This window comes from Notothenia rossii (assembly GCF_949606895.1).
Source record: "Notothenia rossii genome assembly, chromosome: 11".
NCBI classification, from domain to species: Eukaryota; Metazoa; Chordata; class Actinopteri; order Perciformes; family Nototheniidae; genus Notothenia; species Notothenia rossii.
The window spans coordinates 3,744,015-3,769,014 of record NC_136910.1 but is presented as its reverse complement, the minus strand read 5'-3'; the positions used below and the strand labels follow the sequence as shown (position 1 = coordinate 3,769,014).

The 25,000-nt window shown below is 41.5% G+C and overlaps 2 protein-coding genes across 2 annotated transcripts in view; one reads left to right on the top strand and one right to left on the bottom strand.

Moving 5' to 3' along the window:
* Window positions 1–25,000, top strand: part of rab26 (RAB26, member RAS oncogene family) — a 53,123-nt gene that overhangs the window by 13,806 nt on the left and 14,317 nt on the right. Inside the window, exon 3 of the mRNA XM_079659668.1 lies at window positions 3,928–3,980. Coding sequence (XP_079515794.1) covers window positions 3,928–3,980 — 53 coding nt within the window. The remainder of the gene's footprint in view (window positions 1–3,927; window positions 3,981–25,000) is intronic.
* On the bottom strand, window positions 15,132–19,765 carry LOC307024665 (uncharacterized protein). Its single transcript, XM_079658988.1, has 3 exons — window positions 19,650–19,765; window positions 17,619–18,616; window positions 15,132–16,263 (listed from the first exon to the last, which is right to left on the bottom strand). The coding sequence occupies exons 2-3, from the start codon at window positions 18,595–18,597 to the stop codon at window positions 16,211–16,213; spliced, it is 1,032 nt and encodes a 343-aa protein (XP_079515114.1). The 5' UTR covers window positions 18,598–18,616; window positions 19,650–19,765; the 3' UTR covers window positions 15,132–16,210.

Below are 25,000 nucleotides of genomic sequence, written 5' to 3'. Positions count from 1 at the left end.
AGGAGAGGACTCTTTAAAGTAGAGACACTACATGCTGATATACACCTGAACATCAGCAGGAGAGGACTCTTTAAAGTAGAGACACTACATACTGATATACACCTGAACATCAGCAGGAGAGGACTCTTTAAAGTAGAGACACTACATACTGATATACACCTGAACATCAGCAGGAGAAGACTCTTTAAAGTAGATACACTACACACTGATATACACCTGAACATCAGCAGGAGAGGACTCTTTAAAGTAGAGACGCTACATACTGATATACACCTGAACATCAGCAGGAGAGGACTCTTTAAAGTAGAGACACTACATACTGGTATACACCTGAACATCAGCAGGAGAGGACTCTTTAAAGTAGAAACACTACATACTGACCTGAACATCAGCAGCAGAGGACTCTTTAAAGTAGAGACACTACACACTGATATACACCTCAACATCAGCAGGAGAGGACTCTTTAAAGTAGAGACACTACATACTGATATACACCTGAACATCAGCAGGAGAGGACTCTTTAAAGTAGAGACACTACATACTGATATACACCTGAACATCAGCAGGAGAGGACTCTTTAAAGTAGAGACACTACATACTGATATACACCTGAACATCAGCAGGAGAGGACTCTTTAAAGTAGAGACACTACAAACTGATATACACCTGAACATCAGCAGGAGAGGACTCTTTAAACTTCTATCTTTTGTCGTTCTGAACACAAACATTTCTGTTTACTTTCCATTTGTACAAACAATTTCAACCCTGTTATTTGAATGAATATTTCATCACATCAGGCTTTTTTGTCCGGTCTTCAGGTCTAGCCGTTCGGAGCAGACTGCAGACGGTAATCTGTTTGAACTTTAGTTAATTCTTAATAATACTCTGCCCTTTGCTTCTGCCTCAGAGAACAGACATTGTTGCTGCTCGACCACAATGTGTTGCGTCCTCTGGAAAACACATATTTTATTTTCAGGACAGTTCATTTAAGTGTTTCTCCTTTGTTTCAGTGTTTCTTTCAGTTAGCAGACGATGCAGTAAGATGCATTTAATAAAAAAACCTTTCAGCCAGTGTAATAGCTGAATAACCATCAGCGCAGTGTGCAACTTCAACTTCTCAGGAAAGCCATTATTACAAAGAGCTAGAGGAAGCACTTTATATTCTCCATCAGGCTATCTAATTAGCATATTTGTCTTCTTATCGTCATAGTTTCCTGCAGAGGTTATAGGTGGATCCATCAATATGTCAGCCTCGGTTCATCTTACCCACCTTTCTGTCTCTTTATTTTACTCACTGTCACCACCTTTCATTTATCTGTCTCTTCCTCTGCCCTTTAAAATGACTTCCTCCATCTTTGAGACATATTTCTGCCTTCTTGGGCTGCAAAAAAAAAATCTAAATGTTGTCAAAATCACAGTTTGGACTAGTGCCATATCCAACAAACAATACACAAGACATGATGAAGACATGATGAAGACTCAGGCTCATGGTAAATACTTGTTACATGTTTACTTCTCGAGATTTCAGTGGGAGTAGCCATTGTTCCAACCAACTCGCCAGCTTTAGCGCGATTAGCTTCTACCTGGTAGCTACAAGGCAGCTACGGTGACTAAAACAAAATCTCTCTCTACAAGAAAGCTTAGAGAGGACACAGCTTAATAGGTTACTAATAGAAGTTATTAACAGACAAACAAGCAGTAAGATCAAATGAGAACGGTTCAAGTTGAAAATAGTACAAGTCTAGCAGGAGAAACTGCAAAAGGCTGCATGCACGGTTGGCGCTTATGCACTAGAATAAAAATAAATAGAAAATGGCAAAATCACAATTAGTTGTTTGTTCCAAATCCTCCAGCCCTAGTGTCTTGTATATTGTTAGACATTAAAATCAATGTTTTATGGCATAATTTAGTTAGAACATACAGTCTATGGTTTAAATGCTATTTTATTCTGAAAAAAACCGGAAGTTCTCAATACCAAGGTTTTATTCTGAAAATCCTTCATGGCGACATCCGGGACTACCGTCCATTAGTATCATTAAAGTGGCTATTGACGCCGTTAACATGTGTTACATATAAAGTTATGAAAGAGACCTCCAACCACGTTCCCAACTCTTTACGCCGGAGTGTAATTGGATTAGCAGAGGGTGAAAAAGCGACTCCTGGTGGCTGATAAACACACAAGAGGTAATTCACTGGAGGAGCAGGTCATCTCTCTCTCCTTCTGTCTCTTTTTTTCCTCTAAATCTCCTAATTTTCTCAGTGTTTTCCCAGCCCGACAGTGCTCGCGGTGATTACAACTCATTAAACACCCTTCACGCACTTGTCTGGCTGGAATAAACAAATAAAGGGGCTTAATCCAAAAGATATTGAGCAAGTAGCCATGGCTGGAGGGACGGGGAATAGGCGGTGTATGTGTTCAGGGGGTGTGGAACAATTAGGAGGATTTATGTAAAGCAGAAGCTGGCTGGAGGCATTACGCAGGAGGAGGTAATAAACTGAGGCTAATTATTGCAAGTGAAAGTAGATCCAGATGAGAACATTTGAGACGATTTCTCTCGTAGGTGTAATGACTTTTCCGTCTGAGCGTTATAATGCACGCCCTCCAGCTCCTGCCCTGAAACACCTGAGGTGATTGTATCCGGCCTGACAGCAGAGGTGCCGTTGGAGGTGATCAGGATTCAGGTGCATCATTCATTCTGTGGTAAACAGCGGAGCTCAGCACTTTGCAGCAGCTTTTCTCTTGTGTCGAATCCAAAAGCTCTTGTTGAACCAATTACTGAAACACATCTCTAACAAATGAATGCTTGGATGGATGTTGTATTCCTGTGGTGCCATTTGTTTGTTTCTTTAAAGGTCAAACTGCGGGACATAATGGGATTAAGACTGATTCAACTCATTAACATGCACCCTTTGCTGCTTTGTGGCCCAGTTCTCAGCCAGGAATGGTTTAGTTGGGACAGAGAATGGATTGTAATTCTGCGTTTAAAGACACATGATATGTAAGTCTTACGATGTAAATTAGTCGTGGATCCAAATCGGCCACACATGTTTAAAAAACGGTTTATTAGTGTCTTCCAAAACCGTTATTAGCATTAGTACATCAATGATAAATATAAGAAGGACCTCTCGTCCAAGTTTGCTTTAAAACTAAGACTGAAAGACTGAAAACAAATCTCTCTGCAAGTACGTTTTGAAAGGACACATTCTGTTAAGTTAAGAAGTTATAACAAAAACACAGCAAGTAAGATCAAATATGAAAGGTGGAAGTTGACAAATCTGGCAGGAGAAACTGCAACAGGCTGCGTGCACGGTTGGCGCATATTCACTCGAATAATAGAAATAGAAAATAGCAATGTCATCAAAATGTCAAAATCACAATTAGTTGTTTGTTCCAAATCCTGCAGCCGTAGTCTCTTTTTGTATATCCTGTTTTGTAACCACATTGTGTCCGTCTGTAGCAAACTCTTTACGTCCTGTGAGAAAGTGCAGCTTTTAAACAGCATTTGCCCAAACACCACAAGGTACAACCAGTAGTTTTTGGGGCAGGTTAAAGTAACAGTTAATAGAAATGGATGCTGACAGCTGGAAGGAGACAGGATGCTTTCAGATGCTTGACTACGACCTCTGCAGAACTTAGACCACGTCACCTTGGCGTCCATCTTTGCTCCGTCAGATCAGAAGATGCTGGAATGATTGAGTCATTTGGGTTGTCTGACACATCCATGTAACACAGCTGATCGTCATGTTATGATTCATCTCGACCTCCAACCACGTTCCCGTCACGTTCTCCATTCTGTTCTCCTCTCCCCGTGTTATTTACACTCTCTCTTCCCACTGTTCGGTGGACGAACTGATCTGTGATTCGGCAGCCAATGACAAAATAGTCGTATCCATTTTTGAATGATTTCTCTTCCTCTCTCTCCTCAGCTCTGCTTCTTCTCTATGACGTTACCAACAAAGCATCCTTCGACAACATCCGGGTAAGAACAAACACACTCTCTGACAGTCTGACGGCCACTTCTCCCCCTCTCTGACCTGAAATAACTGCTTTCTCCTCAACTTTCAACCCCCAAAAAGTGTTTTCTGTAATAATTAGCAGCTATTTTGTCCGATTACAATGAAATATTAGCCAGTTATTGAAGATCAGTTACTATAAATTGCATTAAAACAGGTGGATAACTTGGTGAATTTTTTTTTTTTTTAAATTCTAATTTGATTTCCTTTATTCGTAGTTTCATTACTTTTTTTTTTTTTTTTTTTTTTTTCCAGAAAACAAACCGTACATCAAAACATGTAACAACTAAACAAAACATAACGAGGGAGGGGTGGATGCAAGGATGACTTCCCAAGACAGCTGATTGTGACATACACAGCACATTACATACACAATACATTATACATTACAAAGGAGATGCCATATTCACAGGGTTAGCTAGGAGAGCTGCGGACAGTGAACCGCAATCCTCCTGTCTCCCCTCCAAATCCCCCAGCAGAGAAGCTGCACGCTCCATGTTCAGTAGGTCCAGATACTCCCTCAGCCACGAGTCCCTAGTAAAGCAGGCTGGTTTGCGTTCCTTCCAGTTTAATAGGATGAGTCTTTTTGTGGCTAAACAGCCCAATGTCCAGAGCCGATCGGTAGTCCTTGCAACATTGCCATCTGGCTTGAGACCCAGTAGACATGCAATGGGACATGTAGGGAAACTAACTTTTAAAGATTCAGACAATAAGGATATTACTTCTGACCAAAGTTTTTTTACCGCTGGGCATTCCCAGAGTAGGTGCAACAATGTACCTCGCTTGCCACATTCATGCCAGCATAAGTCTCTGTGTTTATTGTCCATCTTGGATTTTGTAACAGGGGTGATGTAAGCTCTATTGAGAATTTTGAACTGTATGATCCTGAATCTTACACATTTAGAAGAGAACACAGCTGACCTCCAAACGGACTTCCATTGCAAAGCAGACAGAGAGATATTCAAGGCCCAGGACAGTTGGACAGGATAACTTGGTAAATTGATACAAAACTACTTGTTTAGGTTTAGGTAATGATGGTTTGATTATGGTTTGGGTTATAATAAGGATATATATGAGGTATCTTTGGTATAAGCATCAATTGCATCAGTGAGTATGGAGAACTTACATGTGTTAAAAAGTACTTATCGGTGCATTTCTTTCGTCATTTAAGTCACAAAGTTACGTTTCTTTCCTGTTGTGGTTTATGTTTAAGACAAATAACACTTGTTTCTCCTCTATTCAAATGGTTTGCTGTCTTAGTGTGCAGACAGATCTTTTCTCAAAGCGTCATTATTTCGTTTCTTGGTGCATGCTATTTAGCAAAAAAAGTGTTCGGGACAAAATCTTCCATTTGTATAAGTGGTGGGTTTATGTCCCCAGACTAAATGACACCTTTGGAAGTGGAACACGTTCCCTTTAGCTGAACAAAGCATTAGTTTAAATAGTGCTCTCTTTTCCTCTGAATATGCCGCAGAATATAAAAGTGGACCTTGCAGAGCTAGGATGGTAAATGATGAGTTGAGTGAGTCCCAATGACCACAGTGGCAACACATGATTGGATAAGAGCTCACTTTCCGTCTTTGTTCTCACAGTGTGTCTCTCCTCTGAACTAAAGTCCTGCTGGAATGTATCGACCATCTCCAGGTACAGTCTCTGCTTTGATTCAATCACAACAGAGTTCTGTGTGTGTGTGTGTGTGTGTGTGTGTGTGTGTGTGTGTGTGTGTGTGTGTGTGTGTGTGTGTGTGTGTGTGTGTGTGTGTGTGTGTGTGTGTGTGTGTGTGTGTGTGTGTGTGTGTGTGTGTGTGTGTGTGTGTGTGTGTGTGTGTGTGTGTGTGTGTGTGTGTGTGTGTGTGTGTGTGTGTGTGTGTGTGTGTGTGTGTGTGTGTGTGTGTGTGTGTGTGTGTGTGTGTGTGTGTGTGTGTGTGTTGCAGCGTTGCCTCCAGTTGAGAGAGAGAGAGAGAGAGAGAGAGAGAGAGAGAGAGAGAGAGAGAGAGAGAGAGAGAGAGAGAGAGAGAGAGAGAGAGAGAGAGAGAGAGAGAGAGAGAGAGAGAGAGAGAGAGAGAGAGAGAGAGAGAGAGAGAGAGAGAGAGAGAGAGAGAGAGAGACACTCTCAGTCAGTCAGTCAGTCGAGGTGACAGAGCACACACATTTAAAAGCAATTAGAGCTTGTTAATGGTAATCAATTCTACTAACAACCCGACTGCAGGATCTGAGACACTCATCCGTAGATTATGGAAGGTGCACACACACTTTTTTTTAGTAAATTGTGTTTGGTGCTTCCTCCTGTGATGCTTGGTTTCACCTGATTGATTTATTGAATGTCTTATCAGGTGCTGCAGCAGAGCAACAATCAGCAGAGCGCTGAAGTTCTGGTTTCAAGATGTGCTGCCTGTTGTGCTGTTCTCCACCCACCAGCACATATCATCAGTGTGTGAAGCGTTACACACCTTTCCAAAAGCCAAACATGTTGTGCATTTGTGATATAATCAACTCCCCACACATCAAACAACTTCTCTACCTAATCACAGTTTTAGGGATACTTGTCATTGACTTGGTATTTCAACGAAATGCTACCTTTATACCCGTAAAGGTAAATATACTTTAAAGTGGACCTATCATGCTATATTTGAATAATATAGTGTAGGACCATACCTAAGGCATATTTATACTTTTCATTTTTCAAAATACCAAACAGATCATGCATTTTAGCCATTCCTCATTTCTCTCAATTCAACACTGTCTTTGCATCATGGGCTGATTCTGTGAGAACAGCACCATCTACAGGCCTGGCATATGTACTACAGCGTCTCCAGCGCTTTCCAACGGCAATGTCCGTGGCTGTCTCCTCCTGATTGGTGGAGTTGGCCCAATAGCCGTAGCGCCACTTCTGTGACATCATAGAAGTGTTCAAATCTGGATCAGTCTGTATCAGATCCGTTGCAGCCCCTTTTTTAAGAGATTTGGGTATGGAGGGAAATAGAGAGGGTTGTGTTTTCTGACACTTGGTGAGTTCCCTGGAACAAAGGGGACACATGTTCATGTAGAAAAGACGTACACAAGTGCATTTTGCATGATAGGTCCCCTTTAATTTACTCCACAGCAAACTAGTTAACTGATAGGATAACGTTTTTAAATATTCCTCGGACATGCAATGAATTAGTAAAATATCTGACGTAATTTCAGATACAATAGTGTGTCTTAAAGGTAGCCAAAGCTGACATTATGATAGTAGAGATTTCAAATAAAGCAAAACCCTGCATTTAACCCTAGTGTTTTTAGGTTTGTGTTAAAGGTCCCATGTCATGGCCATTTCCACTGATCATAGTTCCTTTGTTGAGGTCTACTAGAATAGATTTAAATTGTTCAATGTTCCAAACTCACATTGGTTTCTCATCCAGCATCTCTGTATAGTATGTGTATTCACTCTCTGTCCTACACGGCTTGTTGGAGCTCCTGCCCCCCCCCTCCCTGTGAGCCCAGTGGCCGTCTGCGAGACAGCGAAACCCAGCCCGAACACACACACACCCGCAGCCTGGCTGGGAGTTTGTGTGTGTGCTCACACACCGACTCACAGCCTCGCCGCGTCCCGCCGTCTCAGGGAGGAGAAATCGGCAGAGCTGCAGCTGAGAAAAGATTGAGTGTGTGAGGAAGACCAATCCGCGGACTTAATGTAACGGCCCATGTATTAAAGCCTCCTGCAGTCTCTCAGTGTGAACCCATTACCAGCAGCTCCTCAGGGTGAAGGCTGCAGTCACTGAGTGTCTCCATATCTCACTGTCTCTTTGTTTCTCTCTGCTCTCCGCACGCACGCACACACACACACACACACACACACACACACACACACACACACACACACACACACACACACACCATCTGTCACATGACTTCAAACAGAGCTGATATCTCTCTATGACTTTATATCTATCTTCTGCTGACTCTCAGGTTGAGCTATGAGAGGTTTGCATTTGGTTGCCTCAGCACTCTCAGTAGACTCTGTGTTTCCTTCATGACATTAAAATATGGGCAAAATAATAAAAAAAAAATAATGATAATATTTAATACATTAAATTAATTCTACAAATTATAATAAATACATTAAATATAATAATAATAATAAAAATTAAAGCTGCAAGCAGCGTTGAGCGGGTCTTCGACGCTCCGCAGGCTGTTGTCCGCACGTCGACGTGTGTGTCTAGGTGTCTCGAGGACTCGGCCGTCGGCAAACGTGGGAAGTTTCAGGCCGATCGGACATGTCGATGTCTTTGAGTTACAGCAGTGACACAAACATTGTGTTTGATGGCGGGTGATATGTCGCCCTGGCAACGGCATTTGATGACACCCCATAATATGCTTAGATGTGTTGAGGGCTGCATCGTCATCAAACCTGTGAAGTTTTATGCCGTTTGGAGCGATGTTAACTGTATGGAGTTATGAGAAAATCGTGTTTCACGGCGAGCATTGTGTTACCATAGCAACGATATTTGACGAAATCTCAAAACTGACATGAGAAATTTGAACACTTTTTTACCATTTACACAGGAGTTATAGCAATATCGTGCTTAACGGCGTTCGCCGACCTCACTGTCGTCGCTGTAGGCTACTGTCATGATTTAGGCCACTTTCAATGCCCCTCGTCTTCCCTGTTTGTGGGTTTTGCTTGGTTATCGCTCACTTCGCGAGTGACTAAATTGATCGTAACGATATCAATTATGCGAGTTGCAGTGACTGGGCTCGCGCGGCCTATCAGCCGTCATGATTTACGAACCTTTTCTGTATTTTTGCCAGTTGTTTTCCCTGTAATAATAATAACACATTAAATTGATTATTAAAATAATGATAATAAAAAATTCAAAAAATGTATAAATACATTAATAATATAATCTTAATTAAACACATTAAAATAATAATAATACATGAATGAATAATGACAACATGCAATAAAACACACAAAAGCTATTTAATAAAAGTGAGTTTAACCAAAAATATATTTTATTTTATTAATGTATTTATATTTGTCCTGCTAGCCAGTAATAAATGCATTCTCCATAATGTATAACATTTCTGATTGGTTCTTGATTGTCTCTCTCCTCAAAGTCAGATTCAAATTAAGTTAAAAATAAAGAGGTAATCACCAGCGTTTCCAATTCCAACTGTCATTTCCAAAAGAATAATGTGTTTTGTTCCTCATTGCTTGCATTATTCATCTGTAAAACTATTCTGTGTATTAATGCATGCATGTATATAGATGTTTAATGTCTCAGGAGCCTTTTAATCCCTTTGCAATCAGGCTTTCCAGCTGCTGCAGCATTGGTTATACTCAAGATGTGCACTTACTTGCATGCCACACACACACACACACACAGACAGACACACACACACACACACACACACTCACACTCACACTCACACACACACACACACACACACACTCTGGGGGATTTTATTGCTATTGACCTGGAAGAGGCCACAGAGAAAAATCAATAAATCATGAAATCGCTGAAAGCCTCCTGACCACAGGGAGGCTTTGTTGTTCAAAAAGATTCCCACAACAAGTAGAGTAAAAATCAATGTCTTGCTCAGCTGGCACACGGCCACGATGTTTAGAGAGGAGACGTCAACACACACTGCGGAGGACAATTATGTGCAAATATGAACAGCGGAGATTTATTTCATCTGTTGCATTTATGCTGCTCCTGCATCACTGGTCTCACGATGTAATGCAAACCTCTCTTTATGCAAGAATGTAAGAGCATTAAAACAAAACACGGGAGTGTACCTTGTCCTTGTGTTAGCAAGTCTTGAACCCTGAGAGCAGGACAGACTGAAAAGAGTCAAGGGAAGCTTATAAAAGTTAACAGCATTTAATTACACAAAAGATGCGGTGGTGTACAAATGAAATTTGCGAGTGGAGGCTCTCTCCCCATGCGTCCGGTCAGCCGAGTTCAGGGAGAGGAAGAGATCGATTATTGGCTTGCTCTTCCTGTGGTCATCCGAGGTCTTCTCCTATTGGCCGGCGTCCTCTGGGGGCGGGTCCAATGCAATTCCTGCCTTTTTCTGTTGCTAAATTACATCATTCTGGTGTCTGTGGTTATTTAAACATTCCCTAATAAACGTGATTTCAGCGTCAATACATGAGTGTTATCCCCAGTGTGTTTAGGGTACAAACATCACATGTCATTTCACCTTCAATTCACGGTTTGAAAACGTAGCATTTCGCCACATGCTAATGCTAACCGGAAATGAAGAATTTTCAGAATAAAAGTGTTAATAAAAGTGATTTAAATTAAAACCCTATATTTAATTTACGCCACATCAACATTGATTTTAATTTCTTACACTTGCCAACACTAATGTTATCCACAGCATACACAGCGGTCACGCAGTTCTTAACGAGAAAACTAGTTGCTAAAACAAAACACAGGAGTGTACCTTGTTGGCTAATGTTAGCTAGCTGACATTAACGTATACACATTACACTCGTTGAACACTCACCGAAACCTTGTACAGACGGGCTCTCAACACGCGGAAAAAATATGTATTGAAGTCAATGGCGAGACAGAAATTATGTTTTGATCCCGTTTGAATTGTGCCATGAATTACACATATGATGTTTGTCCATTTAAAAAAAAGAATTTCCATGTCCAGAAAATCACAGTTAGTCGTAGAACTGTTGAAATATAAGACTATGAAAATATGCAACTAGAAAGACCACGAATCCAGTCGCGTAAGTGATGTCATAAGAACTCGTTTACCGAAACCTTGTACAGCCGGTCCGCATGCTGGCTCTCACGGAACAGACTCCCCTTTTGTGTAATAGCAGCTCTCAACATGCCCAGACGTGCAATGATTTTCTCCTCGTGTAATACGTTTCACCAAGCGTCAAACTCTGGGGAAGAGCCGGGACGCCAATACGGAAGTGGCACACACTGCAGTTCATATATTGGCCAATAGGGACTGACTGCAGAAAGGAGCAATTTCCATAGACCCCCATAAAGTGCCCAACTTTACAGCCGAAAAAACATGTTTCTACCCATGGATGCAGTAAACATTATTATGATTATAGTTAGATTCCACCTTCATGGATATGGATCTGTGAGTGAATTGTTTTCCAACACGACCCTTTTATTCATATTAGGTCTTAAAGTTTTTGCATAAATTAGGGCGTGGTCACATTGAAGTGACTGCTGCTGCTAGCTTCTTGTCTCTCTGCTAGCTGCTCCGTGAAGCTAGAGGCACTCTGCCTGTTCAGCTTTGTTTGTTCTTCATGCTTGTATATCGGACTATTGTGACTCGCTCTGCGGTTGAAACAGACGGTGCATGAATGCGTTTTTTTAAATCCTTTAGACAATAAGAAACATAAAGTTGACTGTTGAGTTGCTCAGTTTTTTTAGATTGTCAATACTATTACTGTATAACTAATATATCAGGTTAAAAGGCACATTCAAATAAAGATTGGTCTTTAAATACATGTTGTCTTTTGAATTGTTTGTCTAAAGTCAAGGATCTAGAACTGGTACTTAGTTTTAATGACAGTCTGGTTATTATGCTGTTTGGAGGAGGCCTCACAGGTAAGAGCACTAACTAGCTACCATCACATGTAACTTAGCTTGACTTAAATGTATTAAACGTATAATTAAGTGATATCAAAATATAAATAACTAATGTCATGCAAACATATTAATGTTGGCTTGATTCCAGTGTTGAATTTAGCACAATTGCATACAAACGTTAAGGGATTTTAAGATTCTGAAGTATTATGCTAAAAACTCAATAACTTAGATTATTATTTATAGTTTTGCTGAATAGTTTCATGTCCGCTTACCTTAGAAACATAAAATGCCACGGCAGTGTGCAGACAGATGGGGAGCATGTTAGCTTAGCTTGGTAGCTTCAGCTAGCTCTGGAACTTCCAGCTCGGTGGCAGCAGGTCCCGCCTCGGCTCCGCCTCTTTGCCCTTATTTGGAGCAGGCTGGAGAAGGCGGGAGTTGAACTCTGACGTCACTGTCGAGCCGTTAGTGGCCGACTCCGCCTACTAAGGGCTTCTCGGCAACTCTGCAGAATCCTATGGGTGACGTCACGGACCCTACGTCCATTTATATATACAGTCTATGGTTTCGCCTCATTCTGAAAGAAAGAGGTGAATGTGCTAACGTGACGGCCGTCTTGGTGTTGGTGACGTGTGTTGTGCGAGACCAGAGGTGTAGTTCATTCAGCGGTTACTTCACAGTTTTCCGGCAAACCTTTTCTTTCTTGACTTGCAAAATTATCTTTTAAATTGACAAACATCATATGTGTAATTCGTGGCACAATTCAAACGGTATCGAAAAATAATGTCTCTCTCGATATTGACTTCAATAGGAGGTCCACCGGAAAGGGAGGGACTTCGCCTCTCTATTGGACACATACAGGAAAGCATACTAAGGCCCTTTGAGCAGTCAACATGTGTACGGTTTCTAGCCTGAGGCTTCAGATGTTTCTCTGGAGGGATGTTTATGTAACTGAAGTCTGATATAATGATCTGGAGCTAAATGTAGCGTGCTTTCAGTGGGACCTGTAACACGTGAATATGCAAATTCACAAACATGCATTGCACTTATTTGGACACTTTAATACACTTCAATGAAAAAAAACACACTCCACAGGAGCTTGTCACACAACCTGACACACACACACACACACACACACACACACACACACACACACTGAGAGAGACTAACCAGTGGGTGTCTCTTCTGGCTTGCTCTGATGAGGAAAATATATGTTCTTCTTCTTCTCTTCTTCTGCCTTTTCATCTGCGTCTCATGTATCCTCCTGAGGATTCACCCTTCAAGCTTTACTTATTAATCAGTCGGAGAGAGAGCTTATTCATTCCAGCGTTTGATCCCGCAGCTCACTCTATTTCCCCGGGTGGGAACATGTCCTTTAAGCTCAGGTGGATCCAAATCAAAACCACTAAGACGTCTTCAAATACTCTGCTGTTGTTTGCTGAACAAAACCAACGTGTTCTTTCCTGATTCCTTCAACGAACCCACTGTTTAGAAAGGACTGGGAACATATTTAAAGAAGCCCTATTCTGATTTTTGGGGTTTTCCATTTCCTGTAGTGTGTTCTATGGGTTTGTGTGCATGTAAATGGTCTGCAAAGGCTAAAATCCCTGTGTTTCTCACCCCCCATTTAAGTGATGTAACCTTATTATATATATATATATATATATATATATATATATATGCAATGTGATTGATTGATGTGGAAGCTCCACCTGCACCACCTTTTTTAGGCTGTTGCAAGTTCAGGACATTTACAGCAGAAGAAATGTGTGTGTGTGTGTGTGTGTGTGTGTGTGTGTGTGTGTGTGTGTGTGTGTGTGTGTGTGTGTGTGTGTGTGTGTGTGTGTGTGTGTGTGTGTGTGTGTGTGTGTGTGTGTGTGTGTGTGTGTGTGTGTGTGTGTGTGTGTGTGTGTGTGTGTGTGTGTGTGTGTGTGTGTGTGTGTGTGTGTGTGTGTGTGTGTGTGTGTGTGTGTATAACTTACACTCTTATAGATTTAGATTCCATATCTGCTGCTGAAATATATGACCAGATATTTCACATATTTTAAAATGTTATTATGAAACTGCAGGCAAAGTTTAATAAAGTTGAATTTACATCCTGTCCCAGATTCAGTTTAAAGATCTGAAAAATTGGACCTTGAGTTGAGATTTCTTCTTTTTTTTTTAACTCATATCATCCTCATGCCGGTGATTACTTTTCAGGCTCAAATTACAAATAAAAAACCTCAGCATAATCATGAAAAAGAGATAATAATATTATCTCTACCCGGCCTAGATAATAAAAAAGAACTCACTCAAGTATCTCTTTAATGATTAGAAAAACCAGAGCTCCTTTGAAACCATTGAAATATTAGTTTAGTATTTAATATGTTTCTATTTCAACATGCGTGTCGTTATTGACTCATAACCAGACTTTTTTAAATATATAAACCTATATATATATAAACCTGGTTATTGTGTCATCAAAACACAAGATTATTAGTCGTTTTATTTCAGAACTATGTTATCCAAATGGAATTAAAATACATAAATCCTTAATATTAGGCTATTTTTATTTCTGCAATGTGTCTGCAAACCTGTGAAGGCACACAAATTAAAAAAGTGTTTGAATTTGGCTGCTTTTCTGGATTCTTTTTTTTGGACCCTTTCACTTCTCCTGATTGCATATTTCCCCCCGGTGTTGCTGCTGTAAAAACACTCGTGTTGTGGCGAGGGGTTTTTGGCTGTGAGACTGATATTGTTTTGGTATTTCCACAGTGATAACATAGTTCTGTGTTTTGCTGTTTGTCCGCTGATTTCCTGTGAGCAGCTGTTCCTTCCTGATAAGCTCCGTGTACCTGTGTGAAGTCTGCACACTATTCTGAGTTTGATAGCTGCTGCACTGTGTGTGTGTGTGTGTGTGTGTGTGGGGGGTTTCTGTGTGTGTGTGGTGTGGATGTTGGGTTTCAGTGTGGGTGTGTGTGTGGTGTGGTGTGGACGTTGGGTTTCTGTGTGTGTGTGTGTGTGTGTGTGTGTGTGTGTGTGTGTGTGTGTGTGTGTGTGTGGTTTCAGTTTGGGGGTGTGTGTGTGTGTGTGTGTGTGTGTGTGTGTGTGTGTGTGTGTGTGTGTGTGTGTGTGTGTGTGTGTGTGTGTGTGTGTGTGTGTGTGTGTGTGTGTGTGTGTGTGTGTGTGTGTGTGTGTGTGTGTGTGTGTGTGTGTGTGTGTGTGTGTGGGGGGGGTTTCTGTGTGTGTGTGTGGGGGGGGTTTCTGTGTGTGTGTGTGTGTGGGGGGTTTCTGTGTGGGTGTGTGTGTGGTGTGGTGTGGACGTTGGGTTTCTCTGTGTGTGTGTGTGTGTGTGTGTGTGTGTGTGTGTGTGTGTGTGTGTGTGTGTGTGTGTGTGTGTGTGTGTGTGTGTGTGTGTGTGTGTGTGTGTGTGTGTGTGTGTGTGTGTGTGTGTGTGTGTGTGTGTGTGTGTGTGTGTGTGTGTGTGTGTGTGTGTGTGTGTGTGTGTGTGTGTGTGTGTGTGTGTGTGATCATAACATCAGACCATGAGAATTTCTGATAAACCGAGCAAAAGACGAATGAATGAATTCTTCAGAAACTTTATACAAAGAGCTTCAGCCCTCACATGGCTCCTGGCATTGCAAGGCTTTGATCATCTATTAAAAGGCTAATCATCAATAACAAATCACAAAGAATGACATGTATAGCTCAAGACAGACTCAAAAAGTGTATTCTATATATTCTATAAGGAGTAAAAGCTCTATTTGGAATTCATTTGGCACATATTCATATTAAAGGTACACTCCTACTTAAATGCTATGAAGACATTGTCTCCTAGAAACATATTTACATTCATTAATGTAGCTCCAAAAAGACTGAAGAAATGTATTCTATATATTACATTGAAATGTGATGGCGACAGTATCTCTTTGAAACATATTTACATGCATTAAAGCTCAAAACACACATTAGTCTGTCTGAACCTATTCTCATTAGTCAGGTCAAAATGTAAAAACTTGCAAAGTCTGCAAAACAAGCCGGATATTTACAGCAAATGTTCAACAGGAAAGTATTGAGGAGAGGATCAATACTGATGCTCTGTCTCTTTAGCCGTAGACATTTGAGATATTTAAGTATAAAAACTTAGTAACACTTTGGATTAAGTTGCACATATTCACCATCAACTAGTATGAGGTCAAACTCACGAGCTTATTGGTTATGAACAAGACTTCACTTTAAAATAAGGAACATATTCCGAGTTAGAAATACGTCATTTTAAGTTATTTTGACACAATTAATACTTGTAGTTTCATGTCATAAGAATAGACCATATGTGTTAGGTGTTATTATGAGAGCATATTAGACCCATATTGAGCATATTAAGACCCCAACTCATGTACAGCAACGTCCTTACTTACAATGAATAAGCACTGATTAGAGGGTTATTGACGACAAACTCTTAATGTAGTACTTGTAGAATATGGTCATGTAGAATAATGCATTATTAAGTGTTTAATAATGACTAATAAAGAGTCAATATACTGCTAATATACATGTTAATGAACAACTAGTTGATGGTGAACATGTGTACCTTAATATAAAGTGTTATTATATAAATGATACTGTAATGTGTACACATGTTTCTGATACTTAGTAGTCTCATTATCCAGGGAATCGGGGCGTGGATCTGACCCCAGAGCAGCTGGTATCATCTCCTGAAACACAGCAAGTTATTTCAATATTGACTGAAACTGTAACGCCTTTACTCTCAGCTGAGAGAAACAATTTCATAACATTCATCTGCTACTTAGTAATTATTTATCTATGATCTAATAACTTGTATATAGACTCGTATTGCACTATTCCACTTTTTTTCAAACTATCTTTCTTTTGTATTACTTTTATATAATATACTTTAATAACAGTCTGCTTATTTGTATTATTGTGTTGCATTGTTGGAGAAGCCTGTGACCTAAGATTTTCAACGACATAATTACTCTAGCTATGTTAGTTTGACAATAAAGAACCTTGAGGGTAAAATCAATCAATCAGAAGCTAATCGGGGTCAAAGCACTGCATGGCTCTAAAATAGCATCTTCTGTGACCTTTAAAGACAGTTTTGTGACAAACATTATCTACTGTTTGTGTGAAGAGAACAGTTTGACTTATTCTGATTGTACCACTGCAGTCGTATCATATAACATTGCGTAGTGTTGCATTATGGGAAGTGTAGTTTCCTGTTCTTTTGGAGCTTGATCCAATCTCAGGATTTAAACTCGTGATATTCCAGCCCTTTGTTTTTCAGTTTCAATTATGTCTCTTACAAATGTCTTTTATTGTATTTCCAATATATACTTTGTTCTGATTTGTAAATGTTACTAGCTGGTACTTCACTACTTGTATAATGCTGTTACTTATATACATCACATGTTACTTTACATACTCAAAACTGTGGGAAATCACCACAGGAGCACTTTGGGGTGAAGTGTCTCACGGACACAACGACATGCTGACTGCAGTGGGGTTTGAACCCCCTGATTCGAACACATACGCACAACCCACTGCGCCACACGCCATACTATTCGTTTTTAATGAACAGACAGTATCCTTGCCTCTTGTATCTAATGTTAGTCTACTTCTTTACTTTTCTCTGCTGCATCTTTGCTTGAACAAAGTATATGATAAATGACAGTTGGACAAATTAAGGATTTCTGATGCAATGCTAAATTGCTAGAATACCTGTTTTACTGGTTTTTGAAAGAGGTACACCATAATGTGTAGTTCTTGTTTCTGTGTTTTCCCATTATCATCATTATAATCCATAATCATCCATTATTATCCATAACAATGGGGCGATTTTATTGAGTGCTTAGCGGTGTTTGGAGCATTCAGGCTGCACCAATTCAAATGTCCTCACTGTAACACGAACAAAGGGATTTCTGATGCCAGTTGCAACGTTGTGCTAAAAGGCTGACATGCCTCTCTAAGCAGATCATTGTTAAAGGTAAGATACAGTTTAGTTTTTTTAGGTGTTAGTCTTTAATTCAAGTACATTTTCACGAGTACTTACCGTTTTTTTGGACCATCATTCTGCTTGTGTCCTCAGTCTCGTGTGAATTCTCTCGTTTGGTCTTCATGACTCTGCTGTAAATGATTTCTTTACGTTGGTGTGAACGAGCCATCAGCTGTGCTATCTGTCTCGCCGTGACAGTTTTTTCTGGGACAGGTGGCGGTTCTTTGCCCGTTGCCTTCACCTCCTCTCCCTTCTCTTCCTCGCCCCCGTCACTGAACACATCGTCAGACCCATCCCGAGCGAGAACCGCGTGAAGATGAACGTTACGAAGCTCCTCCAGGGTCACGAAGGGGTGAGATGTCTTGAGGAAGGCGGACGAATCGGAGTGGCGTCTCCGTGTTGGTCTTGGTTGCACAGGAGGTCTGGTTCTAGTAGATGGATCTGGAGTTAATGGAGAGCTTGATGCAGGGACTTCACGATGAATGACAGGGAATGGGATTTGCAGAGATAGCCTGTTAGCACGAGGGGAGGCGGAGCTCGATTTCGGACGCAGTTTCCAACCTAATGGATCATGACCAGTGATGACTGAAGTCTGGACAGCAGGTGGAGGAGAGGAGCAGGAGGACGAGTTGGAGGAGGGGGGGGATGAGGATGAGGACGAAGAAACAAAAGGGCGAGTTTTGACGCTAAAAACAGCAAATGGGGGGCAGGAGTAGCGTTTGGATGGATTACGGGGCACCGATTGGGGTGTGAGGAGGGAGACAGCACGCTGAGGGGGGTCCGGCTCCTTTAAGTTCTTCTTCACAGTGATAACGGGGGAGGGGGAACACCTGCAGAAGTCGGCAGAATATCGTCTCTGATGAGAACGAGGGAAGGAGATGGAGGGAGGGCGGTGTCTGGGCCCCGCGGTGTGATTTGGGACATGTGTCGGTCTTCTTGTGCAGTTTCTCTCCTGATTAGCTTCACCGTTAGCATAGGTACCGTTAGCATACTCGGGAGTTGCAGGAGCATCAATGGCAGCTGGACATTTCATCATCTGTCTTGAAGAATGAGCACTGTGAAAGAAACATGTTGAAAGTGAGAGGACACAGTGTTTGTGGTGAAAAGAGGAACGGGACACGCCTTTATGCACTTCTCAAATACAGTTTCACAAGAGCGGGACATTGAGATTGTTGATCAGATTAAAAAAATCTGCTTGATTTCAAAAAGCGAATTCTTCAACGGTTCCTATGATGTAACGAAAAGTTATTTCGTTAAGACAACAGAACTACATGGTCTGGGTTAGAATAAGTACATTAAAAGACTTGGATATGTTCAAGCAACAAAAGACTTGGTATGGGTTCAGTACGTATAGGTGCTTTTGTTTAGAAAGCCATGTATCACACTAAGAGTTATTTTTTAAGGCAACAAAACCTCTATATAGGTATAGGAGAAGATCGAATATTGCGTACATTTAAGCACGGTTTGATATGTTTTAGCAACAAAAAGACTTGGTATAAGTTAGGTACGTAAGTTACAAGTTAAAACAAGCCAATGTTGACTTTTAGGATGTCTTATCCCTCTGGGCTATGTACACATCATATTGCATTCATCATAGGGATAAGTAGAATCTGTGATTTATAACAGCCTGATTAACAATAATACAGTTATGAAACCACAGGTATTATAACTGTGATCAACTGGACATGAGTCAATTATGTTCGTTTACAGCCATGTAATAGCATAGATGCTAACAATAACAATGCAACAGAGCTCATTAAATAATATTAGCGTACCAAGACCAAGAAAGGCTAGCAGCATTGCTCGTGTGATATTTAAGAATTCAGCTTTTTAATTAGTCAGTAGAAGATGTGTTATTTCCTCTCTCTCAAAAGTTACAGTATTATTTGAAATTACAAGATTAAAGTAGCTGGTTTGTTTCTACTTCTTGATTGTATACACCGACTAACATGCTAGCTACAAATAACTACACTGAATTACAACTCTTATAAAATGTAGTCCTCAAACTGCTATACCCATATACTTAAGCACGGCATGTTTACAATGTGAATACCTTGATGTCCAATATCTAAAAGTATAGTTGTTTACCTGCAGAGCCGCGTCTCATCCAGTCTGAACTAATCTCTTTCTCTCGTCTCTTTCTTAATATCAGTTTCTCAATTTCTCCACCCCACTCACATCTGACCACAGCTTCCTCAAAATAACGCCCAGTCCCAATTTCTCACACACACACACACACCCCCCCACACCCCCCCCCCCCCACACACACACACACACACACACACACACACACACACACCCTTCATGGTAGATTAACTTCTGTTTTCACAATGCCATGAAGTAAGAGCAGCATGGGAAAGTAGATATTTGTAAGAGGTATTTTACCAAATGATACGACAACAGAAGAGATATTTAGATTGAACATGTTTCCACATTGAGGTCTTCGAAACTTTAATTGTATTTTACTCACAGTGATTTTTGCAACCCCTGTTTGCCATATTTTGTGGTTTTGAGTGAACTGTCTTGACAACTGTTGGATGAATTGTCATAATATATTTTTGGTTTGTGAACAAATACTTGCAGAAACTCCCTGAACCAGTATCCTTAGCTAATAAATTATGACATACTGACTAGCTAAACTAAGTTGGTTACTAGAGTAAACGAGATAACTTTTACGTGTCTATTTCGCATTGTTTTTGTTAGCATGTTAGCTAGCTGAACTATAGGCTTATTAAGCTAAAGCACAAGCAGGAAACTCCGGGCCTGAAACGTGAAACCAGCATATTTTTATTTTGTAATGGTCGCTATCTCTCATTTCAAGTCTTCTTCAGTACAGGATAATGTTCATTTTGTGAATTTTTGTTATATATATATTTCGCGGACCCGTTTCGAGTGGGTCGCAGATGTGTGAGTGAAAAAAAAGTTTTTATTTTGAAGGCCCGATTTTCTAACGCTGTGCATGCAGTAGGCGTTGGACTGGAAGTACCGGAGACCATAAGCGGTTTTGAAAACTTCTGTCACGTAGTGATCATCTTCTCAATAAAATATCTTTGCTGATGTTTTTTCGAGTCTTCTGGCCAATCATAATCAAGATTTGTTTCCGGAAGTCCCGACGGAGAATAACTTTGCGGTAGAACTATTCTTTATAGATCCATGGGTACAACTTCAGATAAAAATGAACACATAATGAAATATGACCCCCGGTTTGATGACGGACAGGTCACAGAACAATGGGGGCTATCTACCCTTACCCACAATTTAAAGTAATTCACAGACTCTCTCCTCTTTACTCTTCTCTCTGTGTGGAGCAGCAAGATGTCAGAACAAAGTGAAAAACAAACAATGGCATCAAATATTATTAATATGTTGGGTAGTAATAGATTTATTTATTTTCTTCTCAGAGTGTACCAGAATGCATAGTTTATGTTAGTATTTCTAAAAATCTCCTGGGGGAAAATCCCCCAAGACCCCCCTGCTGGGGTTTGGTTTTCAGCATGTGAGCCTTTTTTATTTTATATAGTTCAGCTTTGATTCCATCATCTCATCAAACCTTTTTTAAAAGCATTCTTTAGTTCTGTGAAGGGATATATGCACTGTACTTCACTTTAATTAATATTGTATACTGCAAAGCGTATATATTACAGCACATTTTTTTGTTGAATAGATTTGAGTGGTTCAAAATTTCGTGTCGCGATCTATTGACTAAGGAAAAAGATGGTGCCGAGGCCTGACCAGGTGAGAACCACATATAGACCATAGAGCAGGGGATGCTTTCAGGGCGTAGCTGTGATTGTTATCTGGTTTGGGTGTTGTTTGATGAAACCCACAAAGTATATCTCACTGCATCCACTATGCAAATTAGGAAGTGAAATTCCTCTGCAAACACCGTCTATAAAAGGGTCGTGAGAACTTTTCTTCTTTTCACATTTCTAAGTTGTTTGGGTGCTTTTTGAAGGCTTGTTTTTGTAGGGTACGAGTGATGAAATAAAGTGACGACTGTATTGTAATGACATTATTCTATCTAGACCATCTTTAAGATCCCCTTGGGGTTAAAAGGCATGTGTAAATCAGCTATAGTTTGTGATGGCATTGAACTTTTGTGTACCGTCATTTACTTACATATTTCAGTGTAAGATTAGGCAACATTTGGGCCATTTGGCACTTTATGTGACTAGCTGTTATTGAACACTTGGATCTCTGAATTCATTCCTTACAAATCTGAAAGGTAAGGGCTACTGAAAGAGGGTTATAAAGAACACAATAAATGTGCAATGAACTATTTAACCCTCCTGTTGTCTTTGGGTCAAATCTGACCAATTTACTATTTTCATCAATCATAACTTTTTTGTTTTACATTCGATTGCATTCAGGCCTCCGCCCTCTATGTTAGAGGCAGAGCTGGAGTATGACGGGGGATCGACACCAATCTCCCGGGGGGAGGTCACTGAGGTCGTCAAACAACTCCACAGTGGCAAATCCCCGGGGGTGGATGAGATCCGCCCGGAAATGCTGAAGGCTCTGGGTGTTGAGGGACTGTCATGGTTGACACGTCTCATCAACGTTGCGTGGAAGTCGGAAACAGTACCGAAGGAGTGGCAGACCGGGGGGGTGGTTCCCCTTTTTAAAAAGGGGGATCAGAGGGTGTGTGCCAATTACAGAGGCATCACACTACTCAGCCTCCCCGGGGAAAGTTTACTCTAAGGTACTCGAAAGGAGGGTCAGGCCGATTGTCGAACCTCAGATTGAGGAGGAACAATGCGGATTCCGTCCTGGTCGTGGAACGACGGATCAGCTTTTTACTCTCGCAAGGATCCTGGAGGGGGCCTGGGAGTACGCTTATCCAGTCTACATGTGTTTTGTAGACTTGGAGAAGGCGTATGACCGGGTTCCCAGGGAGTCACTGTGGGAGGTGTTGCAGGAGTATGGGGTGAGGGGGTCTCTACTCAGGGCCATCCAATCTCTGTACTCCCAAAGCGAGAGCTGTGTCCGGGTCCTCGGCAGTAAGTCGGACCCATTTCAGGTGAGGGTTGGCCTTCGCCAGGGCTGCGCTTTGTCACCAATCCTGTTTGTAATATACATGGATAGGATTTCGAGGCGTAGTCGTGGGGAGGGGGTCTGCAGTTCGGTGGATTAAGGATTGCACCACTGCTTTTTGCAGATGTGGTTCTGATGGCTTCTCGGTCTGCGACCTTCAGCACTCACTGGATCGGTTCGCAACCGAGTGTGAAGCGGCTGGGATGAGGATCAGCACCTCCAAATCTGAGGCCGTGGTTCTCAGCAGGAAACCGACGGACTGTCCACTCCAAGTAGGGAATGAGTCCTTACCCCAAGTGAAGGAGTTCAAGTATCTTGGGGTCTTGTTCTCGAGTGAGGGAACAATGGAGCGTGAGATGGGTCGGAGAATCGGAGCAGCGGGAGCGGTACTGCAGTCGCTTTACCGCACCGTTGTGACGAAAAGGGAGCTGAGCCAGAAGGCAAAGCTCTCTGTCTACCGGGCCATTTTCGTTCCTACCCTCACCTATGGTCATGAAGGATGGGTAGAGACCGAAAGAACGAGATCGCGGGTACAAGCGGCCGAGATGGGTTTTCTCCGCAGGGTGGCTGGTGTCTCCCTTAGGGATAAGGTGAGAAGTTCAGTCATCCGGGAGGGACTCGGAGTTGAACCGCTCCTCCTTCGCGTCGAAAGGAGCCAGTTGAGGTGGTTCGGGCACCTAGTTAGGATGCCACCTGGGCGCCTCCCTAGGGAGGTGTTCCAGGCACGTCCAGCTGGGAGGAGACCAAGGGGTTGACCTAGGACCAGGTGGAGGGATTATATCTCTTCGCTGGCCTGGGAGCGCCTTGGGATCCCCCCAGTCAGAGCTGGTTGATGTGGCCAGGGAAAAGAAAGTTTGGGGCTCTCTGCTGGAACTGATACCTCCGCGACCCGACCACGGATAAGCGGGAGAAGATGGATGGATGGATGCTTTAAGGCTTTATGATATCCTTCACAGTAGACATTTGAACATATACAATGGCTGATCACCACTTTCATTGAATTTTGGATGATTTAGTCAACTTTGAAACACCCGTGTTCCCGGTCAAACATGACCGCCATAAAGAAAAGGAATTAGTAACCATCCCCCCACATGGATCACACCTGGCACACGCAACACATGTTCAGTGTCTGTTCTTTGTATATGTACTGCAGTGTTTCATGTATACCAGTAGTCTGATACATATTTACAGTTGGAAAGGGTGTTAAATGAAATGTGGTGATGATTAATGGTTTTTGTGTTAATGTAATAGCAGTTAAAACAGGACCGGTCAAATTTGACTGTAAACACCAAAGTAAGGGGGGGGGGACATGAAGACAATAGGAGGGTTAAGAAGAAATTCTATAATCATTTTTCAAGCAAAACCTGATCAAGCTTGAAATCTCTTCATTTTCCACTTTAATGTTTCTTATTGTGAGAAAATCTCTCGCAGCTTCAAAATCTCCTTTAGACATTTCGTATTTTGGGCCAAGGATGAACCAATTCAATGAGTGGATGTGAACAACAAGACACACACACACACACACACACACACACACACACACCCACACCCACACCCACACCCACACCCACACACACACACACACACACACACACACACACACACACACACACACACACACACACACACCCACCCACACACTGTTTCTTTGTGGAAACAGCCTTGGTGTATGTGTGCACTCAGCAAACGCCCTTGTATTTATCACAGGATTTCTTTACTTTAAACCAAATAATCACCATTTCACATCTGTCTTTTAACACATTGGTTTTACTCTGAGCCCAATTCACGTGTCACTTATTAGATCAATGAGTTCAAATGTTCCCAGCATGAGTTTAAGCACTGATGTGGTAAATGTAAGAACCCGGTAAGTATTGACAGAACAGGTGGAGCATCAATATTGATTCTTTCTCACTGGACACAGTACATTTATTTAATAGCTATCGAGTGAAACAGTGAGGGAAAGGTCAGCTCTCTCTCACAGAACACACACTTTTCCTTCTGAGTGCATGATCTGAAGAATACCACTCTGCAGGTTTACGGTACCTCTCTATGGGGGATTACATCGCTTCATTACACAGAGATTAATGTGCCGAAGCCTCACCTACTGTATAGCCGCTCCGACTCTCCGCAGCTCTTCCAATTACTCACTCAGCCTTCAAAGCTCTCAGTGGGCGGATTAAGAGGAAGAGAAAGCAGGAACGAAGCTACGGTTTGCTGGAAGTGATCGAACTTCAAACGACTCGTTAGAAGTCTTACGAACACAGGACACGTGTTTGAGTCGATGAACATGTGATGGCTTTGTGGCATGAAGTCAGGTTTACAAGTTTGGTGAAGATTAGATTGATATTTAGTAAGATTGGAGACTGAAGGTCATGGTTGTGTGATTTTAAAGAGGTCCTATTCTG